At 41.6% G+C, this 20,824-nt stretch overlaps 1 protein-coding gene across 1 annotated transcript; it reads right to left on the bottom strand.

Moving 5' to 3' along the window:
* Positions 1-5,403: 5,403 nt before the first annotated feature.
* LOC139580372 (inward rectifier potassium channel 16-like) lies at positions 5,404-20,425 on the bottom strand. Its single transcript, XM_071408987.1, has 2 exons — positions 20,332-20,425; positions 5,404-8,542 (listed from the first exon to the last, which is right to left on the bottom strand). Exon 2 carries the CDS (start codon positions 8,530-8,532, stop codon positions 7,246-7,248), a length of 1,287 nt encoding a protein of 428 aa, XP_071265088.1. The 5' UTR covers positions 8,533-8,542; positions 20,332-20,425; the 3' UTR covers positions 5,404-7,245.
* Between the last annotated feature and the right edge of the window lie 399 nt (positions 20,426-20,824).

Here is a 20,824-nt window from a genome sequence, read left to right as displayed (position 1 = left end):
GACAGACAGTCATGCCACTCCGGTCCACAAGGTGGAGAGCACGAGACTGACATTGGAACATGATTGGCTCCCACATGAGCTCTCCTCTGATGCTGTGGGGAGGAAGTATGAGTGAGCAACATGGAGAGATGTCTTATCTAGAGCCACTTACAGTGAGTGCATGAATCTTAAGATAGCTAGGTGAGACAACAACATATCACAATCGTATCAAGTACATTTACACCACATGTTTTATGTCTTGGACGATATTGTAGTTTTTTGATAGATTTATTATGCTCTGAAGAAAACATTATACTCCCCCAATGACATTATTGCATTAAACATCCCTGTAAATCAAAGCAAGTGAAAGGCACGTGCAGAGTCAGTGTGATCAGCTTTCTGCAAGTCCAAGTTCCCTTGTCATTCAGTGCCTTTGTTCTTACAGACATAGACCAGACACACCAGATGCCAAGTGCTGTACTGCCACCAATGCCACGGAGCTGGGTACTGTAAATGCCAGGTATTGGGCTGCGGTGTGTATTCAGTTGGAAGACGAATGTCAGACTAACAGGCGTTTACACCACAACGATCACAATATGTCCCTAAATAAAAGTTTACACACCCAATTACAGGTTACCTACTGCAACTAAAGACTGAGTATCAGACTGGTTTAATGCTGATGTTCCTACAGTAACATATTAAGTAACAACATCTCAAGGATGATCAATGGAAAAAAGATGCACCTGAGCTCAATTTCGAGTCTCATAGCAAAGGTTCTGAATACTTACGTAAATAAGGTATTTTTTAATTTTTTATGTACATTTACAAAAATGTCTAAAAACCTGATTTTGTTTTGTCATTATGGGGTATTGTGATGTCATTATGGGGTATTGTGATGTCATTATGGGGTATTGTCTGTAGATTGATGAGGACATTTTTTTATTTAATCCATTTTAGAATAAGGTTGTAACGTAACAAAATGTGGAAAAAGTGAAAGGGTCTGAATACTTTCCCGAAGTAACAACGTAACGTGAGTCATGAATGTTACTACATGCTGCATATTCAAGAATCTGAGCCCAGTTTTTGAAAAGATTTCGCCTATCGGTTAGAATTAAATACATAGAAATATAATGAACGGAGTGGACGAATCAATGTCTTGAATAGGGATATCCGTTCTATTCGGTATATTTCTATGCATTTTATCCTAGCCGACAGGCGAAATTCAGCTTGATAATAAAATAAAAAAACTGGGCCTTGATGATTGATTTGTCAATGATGAAACTACCAACAACAAAACACCACCACCACTATCATCAGTATATCTACAACTAGTACAAATGATAAACGTAGGGAATATGGATGTTTCATTGATCAATGTATGCTGCAACATGCAGCATGTTTTTAAAAGTCCCCTACAGTCAAAATCAAGTTTTCCATGAAATTTGGATGATATTTGGATGAAACCAGATCCAAGTAGTATGACTAAAGTATGAAAAATGACTGTTGCTTCTACGTTGATGAAGTGTAATCATAAAGTCACTGGTCCCCTCCCCCGTGTCAATCACTTGGATTCAGGAGGCGGGATTACCACCAGCATTTTGTGACATCACAAAAAGCCTCTCATTTTAATACACCAATGGGTAACATCTTATTCTCTTACCTAATTTAAATAACTACAGCCTTGTTATCAACATGGCAGAAAGCATGTTCGCAGAGGGGCATTGTTTTACAGACCTAGTTAACTAGTCTACTGGTGCCATAATGTGACTGCAGCTTGTCAGCAAACAGAGTTAGATGGTTCCACTATTCATCTAAGGCAAAGGTACTTACAGGTTTCCACTTTCATCTGTGTCTGGTGTTAGATAGTAACTGGATAGCTATGTCTTCAGCCAGCATAGAACAAACACAGGGGGAAGGGTTGCCCAAAACTCAGACACAGTTGTCATGTCATTACATCAAGAGACATGCCAAACGGAAGAAATACAAACTTCTTGACATCATTGATAGGCATGATATATGAGCATTGTCTGACACACACACACACACACACACACACACACACACACACACACACACACACACACACACACACACACACACACACACACACACACACACACACACACACACACACACACACACACACACACACACACACACACACACACACACACACACACAGTTGAAGTCGGAAGTTTACATACACTTAGGTTGGAGTCATTAAAACTCGTTTTTCAACCACTCCACAAATTTCTTGTTAACAAACTATAGTTTTGGCAAGTCGGTTAGGACATCTACTTTGTGCATGACACAAGTAATTTTTCCCATAATTGTTTACAGACAGATTATTTCACTTATAATTCACTGTATCACAATTCCAGTGGGTCAGAAGTTTACATACACTAAGTTGACTGTGCCTTTTAACAGCTTGGAAAATTCCCGAAAATGCCTTTGAACAGGGTATGGTAGCATGTGCCAGGTGCAACGGTTTGAGTCATGAACTGCAAAGCTGTTGGATTTTTCACTCTCAACTGTTTCCCGTGTGTATCAAGAATGGTCCACCACCCAAAGGACATTCAGCCAACTTGACACCACTGTGGGGAACATTGGAGTCAACATGGGCCAGCATCCCGGTGGAACGGTAAATTAGTCTAGTTAATCCAGCCAGCTATCTAAACTTGTAGTAATCATGGTTGAAATGCCGACCGAGCACGCAGGACACGTGCCCAGGAGCCCTGACCTCCAGGGGGCCCTCATTGATTTTGTTGTTTTTAGATTGATAAGTTAGTCTAGCCATCTCAATGGGCCCTCATTGATTTTGTTGTTTTTAGATTGATAAATTAGTCTAGCCATCTCAATTGGGCCCCCATTGATTTTGTAAGTCACTCTCACTCAGATATCATACTAACCTGGCATAAGTCAGGGCTATGCAACATTTTGCTTAGGGTCCCCAAGAGGCTTTCTGGGTATGGATGTGGATGTGTGAACGCAGACCTGCGAGCCACTACGGCCCCGCATGATGCGTGATCCCACCCCCATCAAAACAACTCTCTTCTGCTCCGCTAGAATACAAGGATTGCAGGCATGTGCTTTGTCAGTGGCTGTGATGTAGCGTTCAGCAAGGGGTTGATGGACAGTCCAGAAGAACGAATGAAATGGTAGGCGGGACATCCTAGCTTCAAATAGTGTCAGATTTCACAGCCTGAGTCACAAGCTAAAGAGATATACTCCCGAATCTGTGGGAACTCGGGCTATTGCTGAATGCAAGAAATGTCGATATACGGTGTACACAGATACATTTTTAAGCAGATTTGTTGGTTGGGACCTGTACTCGACCCATGCTATCTCCCTTTTAAGGGACTATAATAATATATAATATATGACATTTAGCAGACTCCTTCTAAGTGGCTAACCTGTGCAGAATGCCTGTCTGCTCTTACTGTTGCCTGTGAAAACATTGTCAATTGTCCATGAGTTCATTTGTATTTTATTCTATTTTACCTTTATTTGACTATCTTAGTCTCATTGATATTAACAATCTATGTTATTTTTTATTTTATTAGGATCCCCATTAGCTATTTCGTAAGCACCAGCTACTTTTCCTGGGGTCCACACAAAACATGAAACATGACATAATACAGAACAATAATAGACAAGAACAGCTCAAGAACAGACCGACATCAATTTGAAAACGGCACACGTAGCCTACATATCAATACATACACACAAACTATCTAGGTCAAATAGAGGAGAGGCGTTGTGCCGTGAGGTGTTGCTTTATCTGTTTTTTGAAACCAGGGTTGCTGTTCATTTGAGCAACATGAGATGGAAGCAGAGCATCTTTTTATTATGGACAGACCTCTCCCCATCTCCCCAGCCATTGAATCTATATGTTTTGACCATGACAGTTTACAATCTAAGGTAACACTAAGGATTTTAGTCTCCTCAACTTGTTCAACAGCCACACCATTCATTACCAGATTCAGCTGAAGTCTAGAACTTATGGAACGATTTGTACCAAATACAATGCTCTTAGTTTAAGAAATGTTCAGGACCAGTTTGTTACTGGCCACCCATTCCAAAACAGACTACAACTCTTCGTTAAGGATTTCAGTGACTTCGTTAGCTGTGGTTGCTGATGCGTATATGATTGAATCATCAACAAACACGGACACATATGCTTTTTTAATTGCCAGTGGCGGTTCACTGACAAATATAGAAAAGAGTAGAGGGCCTAGAGAGCTGCCCTGCGCTACAACACACTTTGCATGTTTGACATTAGAGAAGCTTCCATTAAAGGAAACCCTCTGAGTTCTATTAGATAGAAAGTGTTGAACCCACGATAAGGCAGAGGTTGGAAAGCCAGAACACATACGTTTTCTCAACAACAAGTTATAGTCGGTAATATCAAAGGCTGCACTGAAATCTAATCTTCTTATTATCAATTTGTTTCAACCAATCATCAGTCATTTGTGTCAGTGCAGTACATGTCGAGTGCCCCTCTCTATAAGCATGCTGAAAGTATCTTGTTCATTTGTTTACAAAGAAGTAGCATTGTATTTGGTCAAACACAATTTTTTCCCAACAGTTTGCTAAGAGCTGGCAGAACCAGTAAAGGCCGCTTTACCACTCTTCGGTAGCGGAATGACTTTGGCTTCCCTCCAGGCCTGAGGACAAAGTCTTTCCTCTAGGCTCAGATTAAATACATGACAGATAGGAGTGGCTATAGAGTCACCTACCATTCTCAGTAGCTTTCCGTCTAAGTTACATATACATATATTTGTTTGCCTTCACCTCCCTTATCTCACCTCACTTGCTCACATTGTATATAGACTTATTTTTTTTCACTGTATCATTGACTATATGTTTGTTTTACTCCATGTGTAACTATGTGTTGTTGTATGTGTCGAACTGCTTTGCTTTATCTTGGCCAGGTCGCAATTGTAAATGAGAACGTGTTCTCAATTTGCCTACCTGGTTAAATAAAGGTTAAATAAAAATAAAAAATAAATAAATAAAGTTGTCAATGCCAGGAGGTTGGTATTCATTGATCAATAACAATAATTTTTCCACCTCTCACACTAACTTTACGAAATTCAAACTTGCATTGCTTTCCTTTCATTACAAGTTTTTTTTATGCATGAGTACGATGGCCCACTGTTGGAGTACACTGTTGGAGTACACTGTTGGAGTACACTGTTGGAGTACAACGTATTTGTCTTTCTGCCCATCATTTCATTTCCATCATTCTTTATATCATTGATCTTGGCTTCATAATACAGTTTCTTCTTCTTTGTGTTGAGTTTAGTCACATCATTTCTCAATTTTCAGTAAGTCAGCCAGTCAGATGTGCAGCCACTCCTTTTGCCCCATCTCTTTCAACCATACAGTTTTTCAGTTCCTCATCAATCCATGGAGTCATAACAGTTTCTTACCACGTGCATGTTTATCAAAAATTGGAAGAAGAAATGTCATATATGCATCAAGTCCAACATCTGGATGCTCCTTATTAATCACATCAGACCAACAAATAGTTTTTACATCATCCACATAAGTCACAGCAACATCTTTTGTATGATCTCTTATATACTATTTTAGGCCCAGCATTTGGAACATTGGTTTTCCTGGACAGAGCCACTATATTGTGCTCACTGCATTCAACGGGGTACGGACACAGCTTTAGAACAAAGTTATACAGTGTTAGTAAAAATGTGACCAATAAATGTGGATGATCTTGTTCTTGTGGTGTTTTTAAACACCCTGGTAGGTTGGTTAATAACCTGAACCAGGTTACAGGCACTGCTTGCTGTGAGAAGCTTCCTCTTGAGCGGACAGCTTGATGAAAACCAGTCAATGTTTAGAAAAGACGAGACCGAAATAGCAGCACACAAAGTTGCAGAAACATTTAAAACATAAAACACAAAGCACTACAGTTTAAAAAAAATCTATTTACACATTGAACAGCAAGATGGTTTGGGAAAGTGTGGTAAAACTAGCAGTCAAAACATTGACAGCCCCCTACTTCATTTTATATCATAGAGTTTAACGTAGCTTTAAATTCATTTTCCATTATAGAATTTAACCAAGCTTTAAACTCATTTAAAGGGACGAGCTCCTGTAATTTCAGGGCCTTTTGAAGCTTGTTCCAAGCGGAAGGAGCAGAGAACCGGAAAGCGTTTTCACCTAGCTCTGTACGGGCCTTTGGCACAATCAACAAAACACAGTCATGTGAGCGCAGGGCAATCGTTTTCATTTGTCTGCTGGACAATGTAGTTACACAAGTAAAATGGGAGCTGTCTCAATATGGCCTTATAAATAGAAACGTACCAATGACTTCATATGCGAAGAGCTAAGGAAGACCAGTCCACTCTCATGTAGAGGGTACAGTGATGAGTGAGGGCTTTGGAGTTAGTAACAAACTGCAGTGCTCCGTGGTACACAGTCCAGCATACGTAATGACATCACAGGGTACACAGTCCAGCATACGTAATGACATCACAGGGTACACAGTCCAGCATACGTAATGACATCACAGGGTACACAGTCCAGCATACGTAATGACATCACAGGGTACACAGTCCAGCATACGTAATGACATCACAGGGTACACAGTCCAGCATACGTAATGACATCACAGGGTACACAGTCCAGCATACGTAATGACATCACAGGGGCATACATGTACAGGATATCACCAGAATCAATTACAGGTAAGAAAGTAGTGGAAACAAGCCTCTTTCTCGCTTCTAATGAAAAACATGACTTAATACCAAAATAAAAACTTGAGCTTAAGCTTTTTCACAAGACCTATGATGTTTAAAGGTGAGACATTCATCTATCAAGAAACCCAAGTACAATACGTACAATGTGGGGTTTAAGGGTGAGACATTCATCTATCGAGAAACCCAAGTACAATACGTACAATGTGGGGTTTACGGGTGAGACATTCATCTATCGAGAAACCCAAGTACAATACGTACAATGTGGGGTTTAAAGGTGAGACATTCATCTATCGAGAAACCAAAGTACGTCTTAGTTGCTAGTCTTTCTATTTGTTTGTCCTGCACATTGACTGTACGTGGAAGAGTCTGAGGTTTCATCTTAGATATCGTGAAAACAATCAACTTTGTCTTTTCAGCATTTGAAAGCAACTTCAGCGTACAGAGCCTGGACAATAGTAAAGGCAGACTGCAATGGCCATGTTTCTGAATGACCATTGGCCAGTTACAATGAAATTGTGTTGGTATTGCCATGTCAGCAGAACATCTACGTCAGAATGGGGTTCCTTGGAAGACACAAATGTCCTTGGTCCTCGCAAACTGCTGCGATAGTAGCAACCGTGGCTGCATGTACCTCAGGTTCTGTGGTGCCGTTTACCAGTTCCACAGTCACAATCGGGGGTTTGCAATTAATGCTTGGGCGATTGGGGTGTGGGGAGTGGAGCGGGGAGTGGCGCGGGGAGTGGCGCGGGGAGTGGCGCGGGGAGTGGCGCGGGGAACGCCGAAGCTTAATTTGATCGTACTCTTCTGCGCTGACCTCCGGAACCAGGACCTTAGCAGTGTGGTGGAACATGGAGTAGTCTACCTTGTAGTATTTCAGGTTTACATTCAGCATATCTTGGAACAGATGTCCCCAGTGAATCTCGTCGGGTGTGTAGGAGGTGCGAGTCTGGTGCAGGATGCCCGTTGAGTCGTCCGTGTAGGTGAAGGACACCACCAGCTCAAAGTCGTCTTTCCGAAGATCCTCCAGGCTCATGCGGTAGAGTGGAGTACCGGGCTCAATAATGTGGAAGATGGTGGTTGGTATGGCTAAAAGAATATCACTCTGTTTGATTTCCAGGTCCTTGTAGTTGATGTCCACCCTCCCAGTGGCGTGCATGGTGGGGCGGAAGATTTGAGCACGAGCCGTCCCCTCCACCATGTGGTGCTGGCGGAAGTCCCCGATCCTCCATGACAGGCACAAACGCCCATTTCGCAAGTTGATGACAGCGCAGTTGCTGAAGCCTACCGTCTGCGTCAGTTTCCGTGTCGATGCCATCTCTGCCACAGCGATACCGATGACAAATGTATCAATAAAACAGCTGATGACATCTTGCACGGTTACGACGATGATTGCCACCATGCAGTTCTCTGACATCCCTCTAAAACCATAACCGATTGTGGTCTGGGTCTCCAGTGAGAATAGGAAAGCCGCGGTGAAGTCCCTCACCTCGTACATACAAGGGGCGTTAGTAGGGTCCCTCATGTCGCCGTTAGCCAGGGCGATCACCCAGTAGAGGATGCCGAAGAAGAGCCAGGAGAGGGTGTAGGAGAGGGTGAAGATGAGGAACATAACTCTCCACCTTATCTCCACCAGCGTAGTAAAGATGTCGGTGACGTACATGAGCCACTCCTCAGGAACATGGCGGAACAGGACATTGCAATTGCCATCTTTGCGGACGTAGCGACGCTTCTTGTGCTGGTAGCCTATCTCGGACTTCACGGCGATCAGGGGAGTGGTGTAGGCGTCGACAGAGGGATCAGAGGGACTAATCTCTGTGTAGTCATTGTTCATCCTGTAAGATCTGGGAAGAAGAGAGGACAGGAAAATAATGTTTATTGGTTTTATTATCTGCTGTATAACACTGAACATGTCACTGTTATGAATTGTAGTCTTTAGATTAGGTGGACAACCCGTGATTTGGTTCTGGATTCCGAGATTATGAATTGAGAATTATGTACCAGAACACTGAAATCAAACATATTCACCATCATTCAGAATACATATATTTACTTGAATTTTGTGGCATTTGAAGGACACCAGTTTTGTAGCAGCACACTCCTCCAGATACAACCACATTGTTTATTGGTGGGTCATAGGAATTTTGAGTGAGTGGATTTGGGTTGGGTGTTTGTGTGTTAGGGAGGAGAATGCTTATAGGGAGAGGTTGTGCCATTCCATCATAATGATGGAATGTTTCGGCGATTGGAAACCACATGATGGTGAGTTGGGAGACTTTCCCTCTGAGGTTCACTGCTATTGAACTGTATTTAGACAGGGAACAGTTGAGTTGAGATGAGATTTGGTCTCTCTCTGTTTATTACCAAAAACGGTGTCTTGAGGGAGACAACATGCACAGACAGACATCAAAAAATACACACACACACACACATACACACACACCAGTGAATTCATTACATTCCATCACATTTTTCCATCACATTTTCCACACTCTCTTATGATAAGGTATTCCATACGAAAGTTTCAAAAATAATTGACACTTATATATTAATTGCACTTGAAGGCACTGCTTATTTTTCATGTTTTCCCTGACCTTGCCTTGTCTGTTTCCCCCACTTGGAAGAAGTGCTTTTCAGCTGGACTGAATGACTAGGAAATGGAAAATCCTGCATGTGTACACACAGTGGAAAATAATACCTCTAATTTTTTTTAATTTTTTTTTTTAGTTTGATTTATGTTGACCAATGTTTTTATACATGCATTAGGATATGATATACAGCTTGACTGCCACTTTATCGCCCATATCTTTTTAAAACATAGCCAAAAAGGCTCTTCAATGTGGTTCACCTAGCCACAACTAGCTTGCCCGTTTTCCACCGGCTTTTACTACGGTTATTGTCGGGCCGAGGAAGTAATTAGCAACAATGTCTGCCATGTATCAAACAGATTGGCACCCTATTCCATTTGGGACACAGCCAATCTCCGACCGCTCCTGTCTTGAATGTCCTCACCCAGATGCAACATCTTAACTAGATTGAGAAAAGAAAGCTAAGGACCTTCTTTTTTGACAGAGAGAGAGAGAGAGTGACAGAGAGAGAGAGAGAGAGAGAGAGAGAGAGAGAGAGAGAGAGAGAGAGAGAGAGAGAGAGAGAGAGAGAGAGAGAGAGAGAGAGAGAGAGTGACAGAGAGAGAGAGAGAGAGAGAGAGAGAGAGAGAGAGAGAGAGAGAGAGAGTGACAGAGAGAGAGAGAGAGAGAGAGAGAGAGAGAGAGAGAGAGAGAGAGAGAGAGAGAGAGAGAGAGAGAGAGAGAGAGAGAGAGAGAGAGAGAGAGAGAGAGAGAGAGAGAGAGAGAGAGAGAGAGAGAGAGAGAGAGAGAGAGAGAGAGAGAGAGAGAGAGAGAGAGAGAGAGAGAGAGAGAGAGAGAGAGAGCATTTTCTTGCCTACTTTTTCCTCAACGGGGGTGTTTCTACTTTTATTAACGTGAGTGTTCTTTTGTCTTTCCTCCATATGTAGTCTTCTATACCATTTAGTTTGCTGCAAGGTGCACTTTGACCTCCTCTCAATCCTTTGATTTAAGATGTCAATCTGGGAATGTTTACTATCTATGATTCCCATTTGTTTCTCCCCTGGCTCCATGGACTGTATCAATACAGTTTATCATAATGAGGCAGTTGCCTAGAGATGTAGAAACCCATGGCAACAGACCCTATTGGCCCCATCCATCTTCTGTGGTGTTCTCAGCTACTTTGAAGGATCATGTGGCCTGGTTTTGCAGAGTTGTATTTTTACCCTACTGCAGTTTGTTTATAATGCCCTGCCACTCATAGGGCTTTACCCTACTGCAGTTTGTTTATAATGCCCTGCCTCTCATAGGGCTTTACCCTACTGCAGTTTGTTTATAATGCACTGCCACTCATAGGGCTTTACCCTACTGCAGTTTGTTTATAATGCCCTGCCACTCATAGGGCTTTACCCTACTGCAGTTTGTTTATAATGCCCTGCCACTCATAGGGCTTTACCCTACTGCAGTTTGTTTATAATGCCCTGCCACTCATAGGGCTTTACCCTACTGCAGTTTGTTTATAATGCCCTGCCACTCATAGGGCTTTACCCTACTGCAGTTTGTTTATAATGCCCTGCCACTCATAGGGCTTTCCCTACTGCAGTTTGTTTATAATGCCCCGCCTCTCATAGGGCTTTCCCTACTGCAGTTTGTTTATAATGCCCTGCCTCTCATAGGGCTTTCCCTACTGCAGTTTGTTTATAATGCCCCGCCTCTCATAGGGCTTTCCCTACTGCAGTTTGTTTATAATGCCCTGCCACTCATAGGGCTTTCCTGTAACTCGTATTTTCTGTCTTACCAAGGTCATCTAAGGAGAAACATGTAACACTTTACAACACCCACATTAACAACTGTGGTTTACACTTTGTGACACACTGATTGTTGGTATATTTGATTGCTATGTTTTGAGTCAGGGGTTAGTGGTTTCAATAGTGCTACTTTCAGAGTACTAATTCAATAGCAATTTGACTTTGCAGTGAATTTGGTCAAATAATTCTGTACTCATCTTAAACCGACAACACTAAATGATGGATGAGGTTTTTGAATGCTAAGGCAGCGCATGGCCCACCGTTTAAGTGACTTTTATCTGATGGAGTGAGTCCAAAGTGTTTGGGGGAAAGGCTGCGCCAGTAGAGGAAGTACCACAGGACTGAATTGGTCTAGGTTAGACTGAGGGGAAAAATCTATGTGGAAACTGGAACACTCTCACCGTGTGATCACGGGCAAAGAAAGGATCCATCACAGCCAAACCACTGAGAGCATCCTCCCTACTCACAAACACACACACACACACGCACGCACGCACACACACACACATATAAACACACAAACACACACACACACACACACACACACACACACACACACACACACACACACACACACACACACACACATACAAACACACAAACACACAAACACACACACACACACACACACACACACACACACACACACACACACACACACACACACACACACACACACACACACACACACACACACACACACACACACACACACACACACACACAAACACACGCACACACACACATATAAACACACAAACACACACACACACACACACACACACAAACACACAAACACACACACACACACACACACACACCCCTGAAAGCATCTTCCCTTTCTCCGTCTGAGTGCAATCAATCCTCTCCTATCTTCTGTCCAAAACAAATGTGGTTTGACGCTATCTGACTGAGTTCACTAGACTCTCTGGTCTCAAACTCTGCTTCCTGTTGGCTAAAGATGTTGCCCCACGTTGCCAGAATATAGAACTCAGTGTATGAGATCACAGAAGAAAAGGTTCTACTAAGTTCCCACAGCCCCCTCCTTCTCCAAAAATGCAAATACATCTTGAAATGAAAACAGGAAATAAAAGATTATGCTTTTTACCTCTATAATGTTGTTTTTCAGAGAATAATATATTCTTGAATGTGATGGTCTGGGCACGGGCGACGTTGTGGATATTTGTGTGTGTCTGTATGCTGTCGTTTGTTTGTGGATGTTTTTGTATTGTAAAAAAAAATATATATACTGTATATATATTCTTGAATGGAAAGCCCTACTGTATATCTGTGAATCATCTCCACATTACCATAACTGCTTTCTTATGAAAGTAAATCCTCCTACTGTTAATAATCTGTTTATGTTATACAGTAGAATAACCCTCACTTTAATGATATTTCACTGGTCATAAAACTCTGGATTATAGCACTAACACAGTGTGTATTATTGCTAATTTAGCCTAAAAGGAAGCATGTTTTAAGATGTTCAAACTGAACATAAACCACACAATCCTAATTGTGTTAATTAACACAACTGACTTCTTGATTTAAGACCTACTTTATGACGATAAGGCTCTCAATGCTTCCGACCACTGGTGTGCAGTGTAAACACAGTGCACCAAAACCAGAGGCTCTTAGCCCCTAGCGACGCTACGTGGTGACCAGTCCTAAGTATATCTCAACACATGACCCCCTTATACGTCCCAAATGGCACCTTATATAGTGCACTACTTTAGACCAGGGCCCTATTCCCTATATAGTGCACTACTTTAGACCAGGGGCCTATTCCCTATATAGTGCACTACTTTAGACCAGAGCACTATGGGTAATGCAGTATATAGTTAAAGGGTTGCCATTTGGAATTCAGCCTCAGTCAAACTTAATTAAGACTCGCGCCTCCCAGGACAATATGGTCAGTGTTTCTCCAACAAGGAAAGTTTGTCAAGAAACTCACAACAGCCCCCTTCAAATATGTTAACAGGCTGACTCTCTGGTAATATTTTCTACAGGTACCGGCCTTAAACCCTTTAATGTTTAATGCGTTTAATAAGGATAATTCTATTTTGTTTCATGTGGACGTTAACAGGCTGACTCTCTGGTTATATTTTCTACAGGTACCGGCCTTAAACCCTTTAATGTTTAATGCGTTTAATAAGGATAATTCTATCTTGTCTCATGTGGATGTTTATTTCATAACAGCATCAAAGATCTGAGTGTTATGTTCCCTTCAAATGTTAATAGTTGTGTGCTTTTTTTGTTTTTACTCAGATTTCAATGACCAAGTAAAACATTTTTTTTAATCCAAATCTATAAAAACAGCTGTAGTGCTGTATTTGGAAAAACAGACGCTAGAATTGTAGGTATGAATCTTGCAACACGCTGGTGAAAAAACAAGCAATCAAACATGGGTAGCCTACTGTAAAAAATGTCTTCATTTCAGTTTAATTTAATCAAGTTACACTGTGGTCAGATTACGGTTCACACGTTCTCTTTGAGTTTTATCCAGTTTTCATTGTTCTCTATGCCGGCATAACAGGGTATTTCCACAGAGGCAGAGCAGGGTACCGTATAGAATGTCTGATATTTATCTAAAATAGTGTTAATTTGTTTTTCATTTGGCTTTTGATGTTAATTAGATGATATTGCTGTCAGACACCACGCACAGCAGGGTTAGTAAGACGGCAGTTTTACAAATTAGATCAAATCAGGCATTCATTTATTTGAATAATTGTCCATTTACGATAATGCATTTACAGCTGAAGCAACCCAGATGTCCTTGTGAACACAGGCACCTCTAGTTACTGTTGGCCACCAGTCTAGGGAAGGAGACACACACGGACACACACACACGGACACACACCGTTTGCTTGCATGCAGTAATATTCCGTAAACCTGGTGCCCTTCCATAATGTACGTTTGTGCTGAAAACCTTTGCACCCAATGGCAGCACAGTTCACCTGCAATATACTGTAGCCTCTGGCCTGTTGCTGGAGCCTACACCTTCAGTGTACAAAACAACACGTCAGACTCAACACGCGAATAAAGTGCACACAACCATAGCAAAGCAGGCCATGCCCTACAGTAAACTTCCCTCTAACACACGGATAAGGAGCGAGCAGGACAGAGAATCATAGCATAAAGCTCTAGCCTGGTCTCGGATCTGTTTGTGCTTTCATGCCAACTCCTTATCATTGTCACACCAATGGCAAGATCTGGGTTCCAGGCTAGTTGAGCTCCTGTTCCACACAGCTCCGTGTCACCTATTCAGAGACAACTGGACTAGAGGGATGAAATGAGGGAAAGTATTTTGTCCAACCAGACAGGGTGTATTTCTTGTACCGCTCAGGGCCCCTCGCTTACAACTCTATTACATGTTCACTTAAACAACTAGTAAATAACATTCTGCCACCCCGCTCAGGGTTCACTGGCATAGAACCGGTGTTGTTCACGCGGGTGGGCCCAGCCCCCTGTAATGCCCTGGGCCCTTCTGTCACCCCTTTTAACCGTCCGTTCCTCTGTGGACAAACATTCTAAAGCATTCTAAAGCATTCTATCGTTAGGGTAATGGTTTAGATTGTGTAACATTGCAGTTATTGTAGAGGCACTTGTTGAATCGGGTTATTTGACCCTTACTGAGTAGTGCTTTACTGCAATTGATTGTGAACAAGGCAACAAAGTGAAGTGAATTCTAACTAGATGATAATGTATGTATGTGAAATACAACTGTTACTTAACCGTTTGCATGTACGGTTAGGCAGTAAAGAGTTAAATAAACAGAATATATACTGTTTATATATATTTTTTTTTAACATTAATAGTATGACATCAATATGGCCGGGATTCAATCCCATCATGCTTTGTCAGCTATGCACCTTTTAAAGGTAATTTTTCCGTGTTCATGGAGAAAACATTCACGGTAAAAGCTGCTTATATCGGCTCAATGGAAAATGTTCTTTAAATGTCAAAACCTCTAATGTGGAGTTACAACTGATCGGATTGAATGCTGTTCTTGATTACTTCAGGAAAGCAATCTTGATGAACTTTAATGAGTTTCTACCCAGAAACACTTATTCTCATTGAATAGATCTGTCGAGATTAAATTTCAATTTGCATAATATGCGCATACACTTTTCAATTCACATTAGCAACGGGAATGTCACAAGCCGAGAGAAGGTTTGGTTGACGTTCTTGCTTTGCAGCTCAAAAGTACTGTAAATGTGTAACGGTCGTCCTGGGAAGAAGGAGAGGACCAAGGTGCAGCGTGGTAAGTGTTCATGTTATAATTTCATTAAAACTGAACACTAAACAAAATAACAACGAGGAAGAACGAGAAAACGAAACATTTCTATAAGGTGAAGACACACAAAACAGAAAACAACTACCCACAACACACAGGTGGAAAAAGGGCTACCTAAGTATGGTTCCCAATCAGAGACAACGATAGACAGCTGCCTCTGATTGAGAACTACACCCGGCCAAACACACAGAAAATAAAACATAGAACACCAGACATAGAATGCCCACCCCAACTCACGCCCTGACCAAACCAAAATAGAGACATAAACAAGGAACTAAGGTTCAACACAAAATGTCACAGTACCCACCAGCCAGGAGGCATTGCAAACTATTCAACACGCTAGCTACAAGCTAACGTTAAGCTAGCTACAAGCTAGCTACAAGCTAACGTTAAGCTAGCTACAAGCTAACGTTAAGCTAGCTACAAGCTAACGTTAAGCTAGCTACAAGCTAACTTTAAGCTAGCTACAAGCTAACGTTAAGCAATCAACTCTTCATGGATCTACTATATTACTCAACATTTCATGTGCAGACAATTAAAGGGTTTATTTTCTCATCTGTACACTCAATACATTTTAGCTTCCAGACAAAAGTGTTACACAGTGTTACTGCTAGCTAAAGCTAACATGTCTTCATCAAGTAACGTTAGCCTATCAAAGATGAATGGTTAACCCGTTAATAGCAATATGCAGATTAGATTAGATGAGTTTATTCGTCACATGCTGATGTAATTGCAGGGTACAGTGAAATTCTTAAACTCCGAGCTCCGTACAGTAGGCTTACCTTACAACATTACAAGAAACAATGCTTATTTCTGATCAATATTATGCAAATCATGTGGTTAAAGCAAATTGCGACTGAAAACGCGGGTATAAATCACCGAGGTGTTGTGTTATTTAATGTGGAAGCCCATTCCCACCATTCCAAAAATAAAATGTATATACCTTATATCAGGGCTAAACAACCCTCTTCCTGGAGAGCTACTGTCCTGTGGGTTTTCAGTCCAACCCTCTTCCTGGAGAGCTACTGTCCTGTGGGTTTTCAGTCCAACCCTCTTCCTGGAGATCTACTGTCCTGTGGGTTTTCTGTCCAACCCTCTTCCTGGAGAGCTACTGTCCTGTGGGTTTTCAGTCCAACCCTCTTCCTGGAGATCTACTGTCCTGTGGGTTTTCAGTCCAACCCTCTTCCTGGAGATCTACTGTCCTGTGGGTTTTCAGTCCAACCCAATTCCTTGAGATCTACTGTCCGGTGGGTTTTCAGTCCAAACCTCTTCCTGGAGATCTACTGTCCTGTGGGTTTTCAGTCCAACCCTCTTCCTGGAGAGCTACTGTCCTGTGGGTTTTCAGTCCAACCCTCTTCCTGGAGAGCTACTGTCCTGTGGGTTTTCAGTCCAACCCTCTTCCTGGAGAGCTACTGTCCTGTGGGTTTTCAGTCCAACCCTCTTCCTGGAGATCTACTGTCCTGTGGGTTTTCAGTCCAACCCTCTTCCTGGAGAGCTACTGTCCTGTGGGTTTTCAGTCCAACCCTCTTCCTGGAGAGCTACTGTCCTGTGGGTTTTCAGTCCAACCCTCTTCCTGGAGAGCTACTGTCCTGTGGGTTTTCAGTCCAACCCTCTTCCTGGAGAGCTACTGTCCTGTGGGTTTTCAGTCCAACCCTCTTCCTGGAGAGCTACTGTCCTGTGGGTTTTCAGTCCAACCCTCTTCCTGGAGAGCTACTGTCCTGTGGGTTTTGGACTGAAAACCCACAAGACCGTAGATCTCCAGGAAGAGGGTTGGGTAGCCCTGTTGTAGATCATACATATACTGTAGGCTATGTTTCTTTATTTGTAGCATTGTGTGGCAATTTCCATCTATCCACGTTGCCGCCGGGAAACGTGTGGCAAGCTGGTGTTTTGCCCCAGGACTTTTGATTTGTATTAATACAAAAAAATTGACATAAAACTGTTGAAAAGAGAGACAAATTATCGTGGTTTAGACTGATTCACCTCATGATTATTTTTTTTTACAGGATTTTTCGGTTTTCATTCTCCCTAGGGCCAGGAGTTCTTCCCCTGGTCCCATCATAGCCCACATATAGTTAAACCATGTTTTATAGCTGCTTTTAATACTATGTTTTACCAAGAATTATACCCGGTTAGGTAAGCCTACCAGATCAGAAAAATCTCTGGGACCCCAGGAAAACAATTTCCAACCACACCACTCTGGGGCCTGTGGTGCAACCTCTAAAATCACCACACAATGTTACAAATGGAGAAAAAAAACATATTCTATTTGTATGATCTACTATCTCAAAAATGTTGACTTATGTAGTTTGACTTGGAGTTCAACGAGACAATTCTGTTTTACATTGCCTTGCTCGGGGGGGGGGCAACTGTTGGGCGAGTGTCGTGCGCGACCTCCCGAGGTAAGGCTTCGAGATGTGAGAAGTTCGCAAGTTTACACAACAGTATTGCCTCTCGAGAATCGATATCTCTTCGAGAACCTCTCGAAAAATGTCACTTTGCTATCGTTAATGTGAAAACGGTATTATTCACAGCTTGTGCCATCTTTTGAAAGATCAATAGACAACAATTTTTTTTTGAAACAGAGTCTTTTTCTGCTCTGTCAGCGTCTAGGTGTCATCGACTGATGCACTCTTCACTTCATAATGCTCTCTCGGACCACAAACAAACTAGGAGCTTCCTACCCATACTCATAAAGCATCTCAAAGTAGAAGTGCTGATCTAAGATCCGAGTTGTCTTTTAGATTAAAATGAATACACAGACGGGAACTGATACTAGACCTACTCTGAGATGTAGTTATGTATACGGGCCCAGTATGTTAGTATGGCTCAGTGACAAACAATCAAATGGCAATTACTGTCAATCGCCCAGAGTCGCAGCAAGGATTTACTTCAGACAAAGTACTTTACTGTACCTTGATGTGATAACTCCATTTAGGTTCTGATATTCTGAGACTAACTGTAGATTTTAGTGGCCCTCCGGTCTCCTTTTCAGCTGAAACACCTGATCTACTTAACAAAAAGGCACATCTCAATAGGTAGTTCAGGTAAGTCATGACATAGCACAAGTGGGAGGGGCCTGTCCTTTCTTCTGTTCTCTATGGCTCCTCTATTGTTCCTCAAACAGAGGGGTGGGGGGGGGGGGGGGGCAGGGGCGATGACATCACAGATTCCAGTCAGACCAACTCCATGAATGACCTACTCTTTGTTTGCAGTTGTCTAAAAAACAATATTTTGCTCAAAACAAAAAAAAATGTTTACCCTTTAGTATGTGTACTTCACTGTATTTATACTCAGGATATCGTTTTTTCAACAGTAAAAGTAAAACCCCTTCTGGAGGGCGTCTTTAACCTTTAAAACAACTGAAAGTTCACAGATATGGAAGATTCAGATCAGAGCTTTGATCAACAACCTATCAGTCTTGTCAACAACTCCCTCTTTTTTGTAAAAACAGTCATGCTTGGTACTGTAGGTCTGTAATTAGAAACGTTAGATCATTCTCAGCTTTTCCATTGTTGTCGTTGTCAGCAGATCGTAGTTGTCACTTTAAACTCTATCCTTACTGAGTTTTTGTGTCTCAACACTTTAAATGTAAAAACAAAACGTTGACAACAGCACTATTCTGTTTCTAGGTTTAGTTTCTTTGTGAAAAAGTATTAAAGCACAAATAGATGACCGTAAGACAAACTGTTGTTAAACCAAAAAAAAACGTATATAACTTACACTTTCAGTATATTTTCTGTTTTCTCAGTGGAAAGAAGTGATGTTAGAAGAATTGAAAAGGACCTTTAAATGTCAAGCCCTTATAACGCAAATCTACCACTGATCGGATTTAATCCTGGCTTTTATCACTTCAGGAAGGCATGCTTGATGACCTTCAATTGATTTATAACCAGAAACTCTTATTCTTTGCTTGAGCCATGCTTGACAGATCAATATTTATGAAACAGTGTATTTTCTGCTCTGTCAGCATTCTGTGCATCATCTCAGTGGAAAGAATTGACGCTCGATGGGAAGACACTTGCTGAATCAACGTTGTTTCCCAAGTAATTTCATTTAAATGACGTTGAACCAAAGTGGAATAGATGTTGATTTGACGTAAGTAAAGCTGAATGCTTTAAATATCCCCTGTGCAAGACCGCACGTTAGGTTTTCATGATGCAACTCCCAATACTTTGGCTTGAGTTGCCATTTGACTACAAAGGCATTTTCCGTGTAATAAATTGAATTTAGTAATTGCATGGCTCTCCATTAAACCTCTAGAGTCTAAGCCCTGTCTAAGCTGGGGGGGGGGTTCTAAATTAACATACAGTATGGAATTGTTTTAAGAGGGTCATAGCAAGGATTATTTAGCTATTTGAGTTCGAATTTTAAGACCCCTTCAAGTATAAAAAAAAATATATATATATAAAAAAACAATTGGATGAAACATTGAATTTGGTATTACTGCTATTAGCCAATAGAAATGCATTGAATAACAGATTCACTACATGGAACAGATATTCCCCAAAACATTTTCAAGAGGAAGTTGGTTCTGAACTGCCTGTTCTATATCTGAGAGACCAGGAAACAATTTACACTGCATAATAAAAAGATATGACAGGTATGTATCACCTTATTTCAGGTGCTAAACTATCTCCATATATACTTCCATCATTTTTTAAAAACTGTTACCCGAGAACCTTCAGACGAGTCTTGTGAACATCCTAGAGCAGAACGGAGAACACCATCGTGTTCGTGAGATTTCTCATCGTTCAATAATACTTCCTAGGCCAAATTGTTCGGACGCTACAGACGTTTTCATGAGAAGACCGATCTTTTTTTTATTGTGTTAGTTCAAGTTCCACGGGGCGAGGAAATTGTAGGCCCAAGAGTTAAATAATAAACAGTCGTATTTTAAAGCAAAATTGTGATGAACTAAAAAAAAGAGAAAAATAGATAAAAAGAGCATTGTTGTTTCATACCTGTTACAAAAGTAGTCTGGAGTCGGTCTACCTCTGTGTGAGGCTGCTTCCTGTGTGGAGGGAAGAACCAGAGACTGGTACAGGTGCAACAACAGCCGTGCCTACTAGAATGAAATCGGCCCACCTGTAGCTGTACAAAGTAAATATAAACACCTCCCCTTAGGTGTGTCCCTGTGTTTGTCTGGGTAGGCCGGTTTGTGTGCATTATCATAAGGGTAACCTTAACAAACTCCATGGCTCAGAGCAAGTTGTTGTGTCTCTTTCCTTCTGGCCATCTTGCCCAGCATTTAGCCTTTCTGCAATACATTGTTTCCAAGCTGTTCAGCGACTACTTTGTGTTGTATTGATGACTATTTCTCCATCTATACTGATCCTGATCTCTAGTTCTAGGCTACCTCTCATGGGAATCAGGAGAGTCCATTATTAACAAGGGTGAGAAACTCAACCGCCTCTTTCTCCGTCTGGACGTGAAACGAGTCCAAACATATTTGTT

This window comes from Salvelinus alpinus, chromosome 7, assembly GCF_045679555.1.
Source record: "Salvelinus alpinus chromosome 7, SLU_Salpinus.1, whole genome shotgun sequence".
Taxonomy (NCBI): domain Eukaryota; kingdom Metazoa; phylum Chordata; class Actinopteri; order Salmoniformes; family Salmonidae; genus Salvelinus; species Salvelinus alpinus.
The sequence above is the reverse complement of the archived record's forward strand: the minus strand, read 5'-3'. Positions and strand labels throughout refer to the sequence as shown.

Excerpts from the sequence above, each read along its gene's own strand:
- LOC139580372 (XM_071408987.1), bottom strand. The coding sequence starts at position 8,532 with ATGAACAATGACTACACAGAGATTAGTCCCTCTGATCCCTCTGTCGAC.